The 12,018-nt window shown below is 62.4% G+C and overlaps 1 protein-coding gene across 5 annotated transcripts in view; it reads right to left on the reverse strand.

Moving 5' to 3' along the window:
• The window catches only part of GRID2IP (Grid2 interacting protein), a 37,444-nt gene extending 25,475 nt beyond the window's left edge, over nt 1-11,969 (reverse strand). The window contains exons 1-3 of one of the 5 annotated variants that reach the window (XM_085591982.1): nt 11,853-11,969; nt 8,064-8,617; nt 5,147-5,301 (exon numbers count right to left, since the gene is read on the reverse strand). In XM_085591982.1, coding sequence (XP_085448108.1) covers nt 5,147-5,301; nt 8,064-8,609 — 701 coding nt within the window. In that variant the 5' untranslated portion in view covers nt 8,610-8,617; nt 11,853-11,969. Of the gene's footprint in view, nt 1-2,358; nt 4,957-5,146; nt 5,657-8,063; nt 8,618-11,852 lie in introns of those variants that run through there. The other 4 variants (XM_085591983.1, XM_085591986.1, XM_085591985.1 and 1 more) reach the window with 4 other exon arrangements.
• Nucleotides 11,970-12,018: the final 49 nt, after the last annotated feature.

Raw genomic sequence — 12,018 nt, forward strand, 5'->3', positions numbered from 1 at the left:
CGGGAGAGAAACTCCTGCAGGCTTTACCCCAGCGCAGGAATTCTGCTGGTGAGCCCCAAATGCTCGAACTCCACGTACCTGTGCAGGGCGCAGAGCCCCGGGGATGCGGAGCCCCGGGGTCCTGGTGCGGGAGCAGAGCTCGCTGCAGCCCCGCAGCACCCGGAGCTGGGATTCCATCCCCGTCCTGCCCGTGCTGCAGCTCCACAACCCCCCAGCTCACCTGCCTGCAGGTGCTGTGCAGGTGGCATCATGTCACCGCTCAGCAGGAGTGAAGGTTTCTGCCCGGAGGGCGGGGAGGCAGCGGCTGGGCACGGGCAGGGCCGGGAGCCCCTCACAGCCCTTCCCGACCACCCTGCTGGCCCCCGGGGACAGCCCCAAACCCCCGGCAGCTCTGGAGAGGGTCAGCCCCTCCTGACACATCCCTGCTCCAGCAAGGATTCAGCCAAGAGTCCCCCTGGAGCAGATGCGCACCCCGTGCCTGGCCGGGGGTCCCCATCAGCACCCCAGGGTGCCCTCAGCTGTGCAAATCCAGGGTCCCTGCGGCCAAACCACGCTGTGCACCACGACCTGGTGGCTTTGTCCTTGCCCTGGCAGGGACGGCAGTCCCACAGCTCCGGGGACAAGGAGAACTTCCAAGAGACCCCCAGCAAGGCTTTTCCTGCAGCTCCAGGCTGCTTTCCCCGTTTCCTTTAAGACACTGGAAAACTCATCCTAAGTAACCACTTCCCAAAATAAAAGTTGTGACTCCAGCAGGGTGCAGGCGGGCCAGGCTGATGCCATCTGCATCCCAGCCGGAGTTTGATTTGCCAAAGGAATTTAATCTCCTATCAGGAGATTTCCCACCGAGGCATTTTGGTCATGACCTATTTGAACTCCACCAATAAAAAAGGAACTCGCTCCCAATTGTCTCACTGCTGACACATTTTGTTCCCTGCTGCCCTAATTCCCCTCTTTTTTTGGGCAGCTGAGCATATGCTGGGCCATCAGATTAGGGATTTTTTTTAATGGAAGCAAACAAGAGCTGCTTTTCCTCCATTACCATCCTGTGATCCAGGTGGGGATGCCGGGGCTGTGGACAGGAGGACAATGTCCACGTCAGCATCAGGGACTCAGGGGGTCTCTCATGCTCCATCCACATCCAAAAGAGCTGGGAAGCTCCCCCCAGCCCTGGAGAAGTGGAGGGGGTTGAGAAGCAGGGAAGCAGCACAATCCACAATATATAAATCCTCATGGCTGGAATGAAATTTCTGATCCAGGGCCGGTCACAGATGGCTGGAGCAGTTTAATACAGGAACACGCCAAGCAGTTTTATTGCCATGAAAAACAAGCTGAGACAAATAGATGGTGTTAACACGGCCTCGGTGGAATTTCTCCCGTCACAGGGGAGCCCCCGATGGGCAGCGACCTCAGCTGTGCCAGCCACCAGAGCTGGCAGAGGGGGAGAGGGCTCAGCCCAGCCCAGCCCGGCACGGCCCAGCACGGCTCCCTTGGCTTTTCCCCAGGAGCAAACGCAGCGAAACCAAAGCAGTGAAGAACAAACTGCCCCAGACTCTCCTACCCGCAGCCCTGAAGCGCAACACGAGTTACAGAGAGCCAAGACAACATCGCACAGCCCAAGGAGAGCCGGAGCTTTCCCCGAGGATGCGGCCGGGGCGAGGGGCTGGGGGGTCGCGCACACCCAGCCCAGCCCGGGCTAACAGGACAGTGGCCACCGGGGCCGGTTGTTGTTCCCGGCGCTGCGGCTCGGAGGACGGGATCTGAATCTGCCCCACTTCCACTCCAAACGGATGTTTTTAACCCAAACCCGCGGCTGGTGCATCCCTGGCACGGCAGCGCCGGGCAAAGCAAGGCTGCGCAGGGACACGGCGCCCGGCACGGGCAGTGCACAGCCCTGCGCGCCGCCGAGGAGCATCCCCCGTGTCCCGCGGGGCTCCGGGGGTGGCTCCGGCCCCCGGAGCCCCGGGATGGGCCGGGGGTGCTGGCGGCGGCTCCGCGGAGCCGAGCCGCAGCTCTGCCCTGCTTTGAAAGCAGCTCCGAAACCGGAGCAGCACCGAGGGACGGGACCCCCCGAGACCGCGGCCAGCCCAAAATAACCCGAGCGGGGCGCGGCAGCCCCGGCGCGGGCGGCGGAGGGGACGAAGCCCTCGCTCCGCGGTCGCGGCTGATGGAATAACCCAAATTAGAGCCTCCCCCTCTGGAGGAGCCCGCGAGCGGAGCCGCTCCGGGCAACACGCGTGCTAAGAGTTCATTAACTTCCAGCGCACCTCGTTTCGGCAGCGCCAGGGGCTGCCACATTCCAGAAGGAACCTGAATTAAAGCCGCTTCCCTCGGCGCCGGCAAAGGCGCCTCGTTACTCACCCGAGACAGCTCATCTTCCCCGCTGGCGGCCGGGCTGCAGCATCCTCGGGCAGGAGCGCAGCTGTGCGCTTGGCCCGCACACATCAGCCGTATGGGCAGGGGATGGGAGCGGGGAGGGCCCGGCCCGGCACGTGCGTTATCCCGCTATCCACAGCCCAGCAGATGAGAAAAATGTCAGCGAATTAAAATCTGCAGGAGCTTAGTTCTGGGCAAATGGGATGGAATCCGTCTGAGATAAAAAGAAAGGGGTGGGGGTGGGAAATCCAATAGTGGAAAAGGCCGGCTCGAGGACAGAGGAGACTGGCTGCACCCCGGCAGGATCCGTGCGCCGAGCCGGGGTCCGGGTTACTCCGAGCCGCAGCACTTCGCCCAGGGGGAGCCCAGGGAGGGGACAGCAGGGGAGGGGACAGCAGGGGACAGCCGGCAGCAGCGACAGCACACAAATAAACACAGCTGGTGCAGAGGGAAGATCCAATCAGGCCAGCCGAGGGTCAGTGGGAGACGGGGCCGTGCCGGCGCCTGGCCCTGCGTGACAGGGGACACACGGGCACACGCAGCCCGCCACCACCGTGTGCCCATGCCAGGCTCAGCCGCCCGCCCGGGGCACGGAACAGCGGCGGGGACCCATCACCCGGCCTCCATCCCAGTCCCTGGCCCGTGGCACGGCCGCCCTGGGGAGAGGAGCTCATCCCAGCCCTCCAGGGCTCCTCAGGACAAGGTAACGGGGCTGTGCAGGACTGTCCCCACCTCAGGAGGAAACATCTCTGGGGAACTGGGCACAGACTCCCAGGGCTGCCCAATGGGTGCTCCCAGGGTTCCAAGTCACCCCTGAGGGTGATCACAGTCCCTGGAGAACTGGGCACAGCCTCCCAGGGGTGCCCGATGGGTGCTCCCGGGGTCCCCCCGAGGTGACCCCACAGGACAAGCCCCAGGACACTCGTTGGGTCAGGTCTGCCCTGACTGCACCCAAATCAGTGCCCGGGGTGGCTGCCCTGTGGCCCAGGAGAGCACGGGGGCCACAGCAGCACCCCCACACTGCTGCCACCCCAGAGGCAGTGCTGGGACCGGGACACCCCTGCATGAACCCCCAGAGCCCTGCCCAGCCCCGTGTGCTGCTTCAGGGCACAGACCCCAGCCCCTGCTCAGTCACAGACAGGCTGACCCCGCTGGAATCACCCCGGAATTCACAGCACCCCGAATGCAGAGCTCCTGGGTGACAGAGGAGCAGGGACAGCTCCTGCCTGGCAGCGAAGCCATCGGGGAGCCGGGGTCGGCAGCACGCCTGGCACTGCCCCAGCACCCACAGCTGGGAAACCTGCTCTCCAAGACACCTCTTTTAGTTCTTTTCCTGACTTCATTAAGATTAGACAGTAAATCTTTCTACTGAGCTAAATATTTCATTTCCATTAAACCCAGATTAGCTGCCGGACCCACGGCACCCCTCGCCCCAGCCTGGTGTTAACCTTTCCCGGGGGGCAGGGGGCAGTCAGGGGGTTTGGCCCTGTTTTGGGGAGCCATAAGGTGGTGCTGCCCCTGGCAGCACAGGCTGGGCACGGGGCAAGCTCAGCGTGGCAGCGGCGGGTGCAGGCACGCTCTCCTCACTGAGACAGGGATTGCAGGGACAGGGACATGCTGGGGGGAACCTGCTGTGCCCCCCACAGAGGGGCTCGGTCCGGAAGAAGATTTGGACACTTACTCAAATCCCTTCTGTGAGGGGAACTAATCCTGGATAATTCCCCAGGGATGATGACAAAGGGGATATCCGAGGCATTTGAGGCATTTTCACGGATCTTGCCGGGGGAAAGAATTTTCCTGAATTGTGAGTGGTGGGGGCTTATTTTGGGATTTAGTTTGGGGTGATGCTCAGGCCTGGCTCGGTGCCATCCCTCCCTGCCCCCAGCCCCAGCTGCTGGTGGGTTGGCTCCCTCCAGAACGCTCAGGACAGGCTGGACATGGGCACCTGGGCAAGGTGACCGCTGAGGGGGCAGCTGGCTGTCCTCTCTGCACCCTGCAGGCTCTGTGCCTGCTGTCCCCGGTGTGTGGGGCTCTGGGGGACCCCACGCAGTCCCAGCACAGCTGGGGGACACCGAGACAGGGCCCCGAGCCGCCCCCCTCGCTGCCCATCGCAGCAGAGACCCCGCAGGGGGAGGTTGTTATGGAAACTGTAATATCTTGCAATTCCTCTGATTAAAGCAGCAATTGGAAAGCTGGGCCCGGAGCGGGGCCAGATGGAGACCTGATTCCCTAATGGCCACCTCAGCCTGCCTGTAATCCCCCCACGTGTCCCCGGGCCAGCCCCAGCCCCGCTGCCAGGGACCCCGAGCCCCAGCAGAGCATGGCCAGGGCATCCCAGGGTGAGTGAGCACCCCCTGGCACCCCGGGCAGCCCACAGAGCCCCCCAGCCCCCCCTGCCAGAGCTGCTGGCAGCGCTGGCCAAGCCCTCTCCCGCACCAGCTCTCACCCTGCAGAACTGCGATTATTTTCTGGCCGAGCTCCTGGAGAACCTCCAGTGGCTCTGCAGCTAATCCCATCTCCCTCCCAGATCACAGCCAGGAATGGGAGCCACATCCCCTGCTGCAGGCAGGGGCAGGGAGTGCAGGCTCCCACACTGGGCAGGAGGGCACAGGGCTGCTGGGCTGAGATGCCACCGAGCTTGGCTCAGCTGCCCCTTGGAAAACTGGTTGGCATCTTCCCTGCAGGACCCTCCCAGCCCCTTCCCTGCAGGACCCTCCCAGCCCTGCCCATCCCCGCAGCAGCAGGCAGGGCAGCGTGGAAGTGCCCCCGGTACCTGATGCTGTCGATGAGGGGCCGGTGGCACTCCTGGGTGAGCAGCGTGCACAGGGCACGGGCCAGGCTCTCCGCCCTCCTCTCGGCCGCGTACTGCTTCAGCACGGCCACCACCTTCTCCCTCAGCTCCGGCTGCCCCCCGAGGATGGCATCCACCTGCAGCGAAGAGGGGCACTGAGCAGGAGGGCGTGGGACCGTGGGCAAGGGCACTGCCACACGGACAACGTGTCCCAGTGCCCGCTCAGCAGGGAACCAGCAGGGAGCAGAGGGACCTCCCGAGGTCAGCCCGTCACCCTGCCCTGCCATGCCCCCATGTGTGGCCCTGCAGCTCCAACAGCCCACCACAACAGTGGTGTGACCCCAAACTCCCAAACCCTGCTGGGTCACAGCCCGCCAGAACAGCAGTGTGACCCCAAACTCCCAAACCCTGCTGGGTCACAGCCCACCAGAACAGCAGTGTGACCCCAAAGTCCCAAACTCTGCTGGGTCACAGCCCGCCAGAACAGCGGTGTGACCCCACCAGAACAGCGGTGTGACCCCAAACTCCCAAACTCTTCTGGGTCACAGCCCACCAGAACAGCGGTGTGACCCCAAACTCCCAAACCCTGCTGGGTCACAGCCCGCCAGAACAGCGGTGTGACCCCAAACTCCCAAACTCTGCTAGGTCACAGCCCACCAGAACAGCGGTGTGACCCCAAACTCCCAAAATCTGCTGGGTCACAGACCCCAAACTCCCAAACCCTGCTGGGTCACAGCCCCGCAGGAGCGGCTCTGGCACCGCTGGGATGGGATCAGCCTGGAGTCTGCCTGGCAGAGGAGGCTGCAATGGCTTCTGGAGCTATTTAAGCTTCGTGCTTCACGCCCTGATCCCTCCGGGCAGCTGCGTCCTGCCCTTAGCACTGCCCCATCCTCTCCAGCTGGGATAGGCAGAGTCATTAGTTAATTACCATTCAGTCAATTACCCTACACGGGACCCTCCTTATTCACCTCCTCCCACTCTGGGGGTTCCCCTTGTCCTTGGGCAGTGGGAGCTGGTTCCTCACCGGGAGCTCTGTGTGGGATGCAGGAGCTCCCCGTACGTGCTGGGTTTGCCCAAAAGCGATGTTTTTGTGCTGCCAGCAGCTTTGACTGCAGGGTTTGCCTGCAGGAAGGGGAGAGGAGCCCCTCACCCTCCCCCGGGGCACGGGGGGCTCTGTGTGGCCCTGTGGTGGCACTGCCAGGCAGCCGCGGGCATCCCCTGCCTGGGGAAGGGGAAGAGCCGTTTCTCGCAGGTTTTTTCCCACTCGGCAGCTCCCAGGGAGGTGGCACCGGCCCCGGGAGCCCGGCAGAGCCCCCCGGTGCCGCTGGCCCTGCTCAGGCACTGCGGGGCTCCCGGCAGCGGCAGCACTTCAAGGTGACCAAACGTGGGGCAGCCGCGGCAGCAGCGTCCCCCGGGCTGGCTCCACTCTGGCGCTCCTGCTGGGATGGATCCCAGAGCGCTGCTGTCAAATTCCTGCCTGGGCTGGGATCGCAGGGCTGCTGGGTGGGATTCCCAGAATCACAAAATCAGCTGCAAGAGACCTCCCAGACCCAGCTGTGCCCGATCCCCATCCTCTGACCCAGCGCAGAGCCCTGAGCGCCATGTCCAGCCCCTCCTTGGGCACCTCTGGGGATGGGGACTGCCAGCCCTGATGCGGTCCCCAGCGCGTCCCTGAGCCCACAGGGGACACGAGAAGACGCTGCCATGGAACTGAGACCGTGAGCACCTCCCTGGTTCCCCAGCGATGCCCCCAGGGTGCCAGCGCAGTGGCACAGCCCCGCTCCAGTGCCACGGACATGGACACCACTCTCTGCCAGGCAGGCCACTCCAGCCGGGGCTCTGCCAAAGGAAGGAGGCTGGGAAAAGGTGACCCGTGGGCGGTGCAGTGTGAAACACAAACCACAGCAGCCTCCGACCTTGCAGCCTGGCGGGGGACCGGCGGCAGCGCCTGGCTGCTGCCAGCAGCAGCGAGCGGAGCCGGGGCCCAGGGAAAGGAGGGGGTAAAACACCCCCTGTGCCTGATCCCCACCTTTAGCGTCTTCTACCTCGTGGGGAAAGTGAAGCCACTTCCCAGAGCTGCGCTGTGAATTCCCTCTGCAGAGGCTGAGCTGTGCTCCGGCAGCTCTGCGCTCCTGCCGCTGCCCACGCGGGGCGGGGTTGTCCCGGGTGGATTCGTTGTCACAGCACCGTGACAAACTTGCTCTCCTGTGATCATCCAGGAATCTTTTACTGGGTTTAATGTGACTGCCGAGAGGGAACAAGCGCCCCTCCTCATTAATCTGCTGTAATCGGCAGGTCTCTGTTTCCCACGCCCATGAATCCAAACCTCAGTGGGCATTCGTGAATCTTTAATGGAGAAGCTGACTGAGGGGATTCGCACTCGGGATCCAAAAAAAAAAAAAAAAAAAAAAAAAAAAAGCCCTACCAGCCTGGTTATTTGTTACTTTGAAATGGAAATTAGAAAGATTGAAAAAAACAACTGTGATCAAATTTATAATTAGCAGAAGGAGGCGAGGTGTTTGGTAAAATACCCACTAGGAAGCTTTCCGGATGTAATCACATTGATGTTTTCCCCTTTGCAACAAAATAAGAACTAAAATGCCTGCGGGGTGACAGGCTCAGACTTTGAAGGGACATCCAGGCTCAGCAGCAGAGCAGGATCTGCCCTGTGGGTCTCCCCACGCTCTTGTAGTGCAAGGGAACGAGAATTTGGGGGACTCTCCGAGGGTTAGTGTTAACCCTTTGCAGCACCCATCCGTTCTCCCGGGTGAAGAGCAGCCCCTTCTCTCGGCTGTTCGTGCCGCAGATCTGCGCCCCAGCCGGGAGGTGGGAACCCCCAACCCGCCCGGCTCAGGGGGTGCCCAGCGCCCCGTCCCCGTCCCCCTCATCCCGGTCTCACCTTCCTGCCGAACTCCTGCGCCCGGAGCCTCCCGGGGCGGCGTGCGGGGCCGGGCCCGGGCTCCCCGCGCGGCGGCCGCAGCAGCGCCAGGCGCAGGCAGCGCCCGCGGCCCGCCCGCAGCAGCGCGGCCGCCGCCTCGGGCAGCCGCACCGGCCTCCCGTCCACCTCCAGCACGAAATCCCCCGGCTCCAGCCCGCAGGCCGCGGCCGGCGACCCGGGGCTGACGCTGGCCACCCGCGGGGGGCTCTCGGCGGCCAGCTGGAAGCCGAAGCATCCCCGCGGCCCGGGGGGGATGCTGGCGTGCTGCAGCCGGGACACCACGCCGATGCTCGGGGGGACGTTGCCGCAGCTCCGGGCCAGCCCCAGCAGCGCCTCGCGGCCCAGGGAGGACACGGGCTGGCCCTCGATCTCCAGCACCTCGTCCCCCGGGCGCAGCCCCGCCAGCGCCGCGCTGCTGCCCTCCTGCACCCACAGCACGTAGCACGGCCCGGAGCCGCTTATCCGGAAGCCGAAGGACTCGGGCCAGCCCTGGTTGGTCGCCGGCATGGCTGCGACTGGAAAAGAAAGAGGGAAAGAAAGGAGTTGGGATGGTTTTCCATCCTTCGGGGTCGTTCCCGTAGATGCTGCGTGGAGCCCATCGGGGCAGGGGTTGCAGTGTGTGCTGTAACCCTCACCGTGGGAAGAAGTGGCCCAAGAGCCTGTATTTCCTCTGAATTTCCTTCAAATAACAGCTTTTACTCTATCTTTGGCTGCTGGTGGTGCCACTGAGGAGGCCACGTTGGCTGGGAAGGCTGAGGCTATATGTGGCACTCATGTGTGACCTGGCACAGCCCTGTTCTCACCTGGGGCACCCAGCTACCCCCTCTCCCCAGGAGCCTCACTTAGGCTTCTTCTTGTATTTATTTGTCTATCAAAGTTATTAGTTCACTTCTCTGACATGTTACATTAATGAACAGATGATCCAAGGACTTAAACCGGCTTAATTTTAACCAGCACTTCTCAACACTCAATATTTTAGCTGTTTGCAACTACAAAACTGCTGCAAATTCATTAGAACTTGCCAGATCCTCTCAGCTCTGCCAGGATCATTTCTTTGTGCCCTCTCAGTCCCGGGTATGAGCTGTCCTGATGGCAGCAGCCCAAAATGGCAGGATGATGCTTTTCAGCGAAGGGTTTGGACTGGCTCCACGGATGCTCAAGGAGACTTGGGGCACATCAGCCCTGAACATCTGCAGGAGCTCTCTTTGCCCGAGGTGAACCCGGCCAGCTGGCGGGCACAGTGCACTCGGATGCCCTCTCCAAGCTGTGCTGCCCAGATGACCTCGCTGTGGTCCCTTCCCCTCCAACCCTGCTGTCCTGCGGCTCTGTGATGTGTAAGTGCCTGCACTGTCCTCTGGCACTCACCAAAATCATTCACACGTGGTTTTCCTGTGTTTGATCTCAGCTCTCTGTGGAGATGCTTTTTACCCCCTGTTTATTCCATCTGTGTCACTGAACATACATGAAGCACTTACAAAAATAAAACTCAGACAACTTTACCTGGGCAAATGATCTTACAGAGACTGAGACTCGGAGGGGAAGAGCTGAGGGTGAAGCTGAGGGCAAGCCTGGCAGCAGCGGGGTGAAACCCATCTGCGACCAAACCCCATCCCCGGGGCTGCCGAGCAGAGCCCTGGCGGCTCCAGCAGGAGCCCCGTGAGCGCTGGGACGGTCCCAGCGCTGCTGCTCCGGGCTGAGCTGCAGGGAAAGCCCGGCAGATCCGGGGGAGCTGCAGCCCTTCCACCTCGCCGCCCCTCGGCTCCAGCACTTACAGAAGTCCGCGGCCATCCGGGGGCTCTCACCGGCGGCAGCTTTGTCCCACCGAGGGCTCGAAGCCTTCTGGACTCTCCTCCATCACCTCTGGAAGCGCTGCCCGTGTTCCCGCAGGGCTCCCGGGAGCATCTCCCCGTCCCTGCCCCGGGGCCGTGCGGGTGGGTGGCACCGGGACAGAGCGGGCAGGGGGTGCTGCCCCTCCCCGGCCCTCTCAGGGCAGCCCTGCGCCCCTCCAGCCGCTCCGGCTCAGCGCCAGGCACGCCCTAAGGTCTTTCTGGCCTTTTCCTCCCCTAATTAACTTTATTTCCATCTCACAGAGGAGCGCGGGCAGACTAATTGCCGTGCTCGTCCTGGCTGAGCCCGGGGCTGACCTGAGCCTGCAGATCTGGAGGGAATTAGGAGCTGGAAGGAGGGAAAACAGATTAGCGCCCGTGGAGGGAAAGAAATCCTTTACCCACAGGGCAAATCCGGAGCGACAGCGCTGCTGGGGACAGCGCCGGGGCACCTGGGCGTGCGGGGGCCGGCACGGCTGAGCCACACACCGAGGCTTTGGGACTGCAGCCTACACGTGGCTCGCTGCAGGGATTTGGGGGTCCGAGGACTTTGGGGGTCACCAGGAGAGCTGTCCCCAGGCCCTCGCAGGGGGGAGCAGCCAAGCGTTTGGCCACAGAGCCCCCCGCGCTGGCACCGACTGTCCCTGAAGCTGCTATTTCTGATTTTCTCCTCGGCCTCCTCGGCACCGAGGGATCCCAGGGCTTAGCGCGCTAAGAGGTTTTAGGGAATTACGCGTCCTGCTGCGGGAGGAGCGTCTGCATCTCTCCATGGAGCACGCAGTGATCGGCCTCCCCCCGGCTCCGGCACGGGAGGAAACCTCCCCGGCACAGCTGGCACAGCTGGCACAGCTGGCACGGGCTGGGCACGGCCCCAGCAAGGAGAGCTGCGGGGTCTTCCTCCTGCTCGGGACCTCTGTGGTCATGTCACAGCTTCAGGGGGTTGAAACCCACTTCTTCCTCCTCTTCCTGCTCCTCCTGTCCTCCGCAGCTCCGCTCTGGTGGGTTCTCCTGCACAAATCTCCTTCTGAGCAGCACTCCTGGGGCCCTGGGGCATCTGTCCTCCTGTGCTGGCACTGACACACACAGCTCCTACAAACTCAGGCATCTCCGTTACTATTCCCTGCCTAAATGGTCAAAACTGCAATTATTTCCCTTTTTTTTGTTGCTGTTCAGCCAGTGGGGTAATTGCTTCTTTCCCCTCCATTTTTAACAGACTTTAGCACTTTAAACGCTGACAGTGAATTTTAATCCTTGCAAGAGCTGAGCTCTGGGATCCCACGTGAATGGATGTGGCTTCCATTAAGACCTTCTGCCAGACTTTGGCCAGATGAGACTTTCTAAGTGATTTTCACAGTGCTTGGACTGAATGAGCCTCGTCCCTCTGAGTCTCAGCCTCTGTCCAGGTATTTGCTGCCTGCTTGTCCTTGAGCACAGCCTGTGAGGGCACGGGGGTGGGCCAGCTCCCTGCAGTGCTGGTGCCACCCCGTGTGGTGCCCCTCCCTGCAGCTCCCGGCCTGGCTGTGCCCAGGGACCGTGGCACAGGCACATCCTGCCTGTCCCCCCACAAACAAACCCCCTTGTGCCCACCCCAGCCCCTTCTGTGCCACCCGGCTGGCCAGGTGACATCCAGTGACCCAAGCCAAGCTATTTCTGTACCTGCAGGAGTTCTGCTGTCTCAGTAGGATGGGGGGAAATGGTTTTTTTCCCTCCATCCTCCATCAGGACCCAAGTGTCTTGGGCTGCACTCCAAGACAGCTGTGGAATATTTTGGCTGCAGTTCTCCCTCTCATGTCCTGTTTGGTGCACTGGCTTTACCAAGGGAAAAAAGAGACTCTTCCTGAAACTGAAGCTCCTCTCCTGCCTCCCACCAAGGCGATTGATCTCCTCTTGGGCCGAAGCCCCTGGAGCATCCCTGAAGGCTTACCTGCGCTGCCCGAGCTCCAGCCAGCGGCACGGCGGGACCCGGCGCTGGGAAAACCATCCCAGCACTTCGGGAGCCTCCGGACGGTGACGCCGCCACCGGACGAGTTTCTCTGGCAAGTTCCAGGCAGAGAAACCCAATCGGCCCCGGCGGTTTCAGTTGTCAGGGG

Source organism: Lonchura striata, chromosome 14 (genome assembly GCF_050655825.1).
Source record: "Lonchura striata isolate lonStrDom1 chromosome 14, ASM5065582v1, whole genome shotgun sequence".
NCBI classification, from domain to species: domain Eukaryota; kingdom Metazoa; phylum Chordata; class Aves; order Passeriformes; family Estrildidae; genus Lonchura; species Lonchura striata.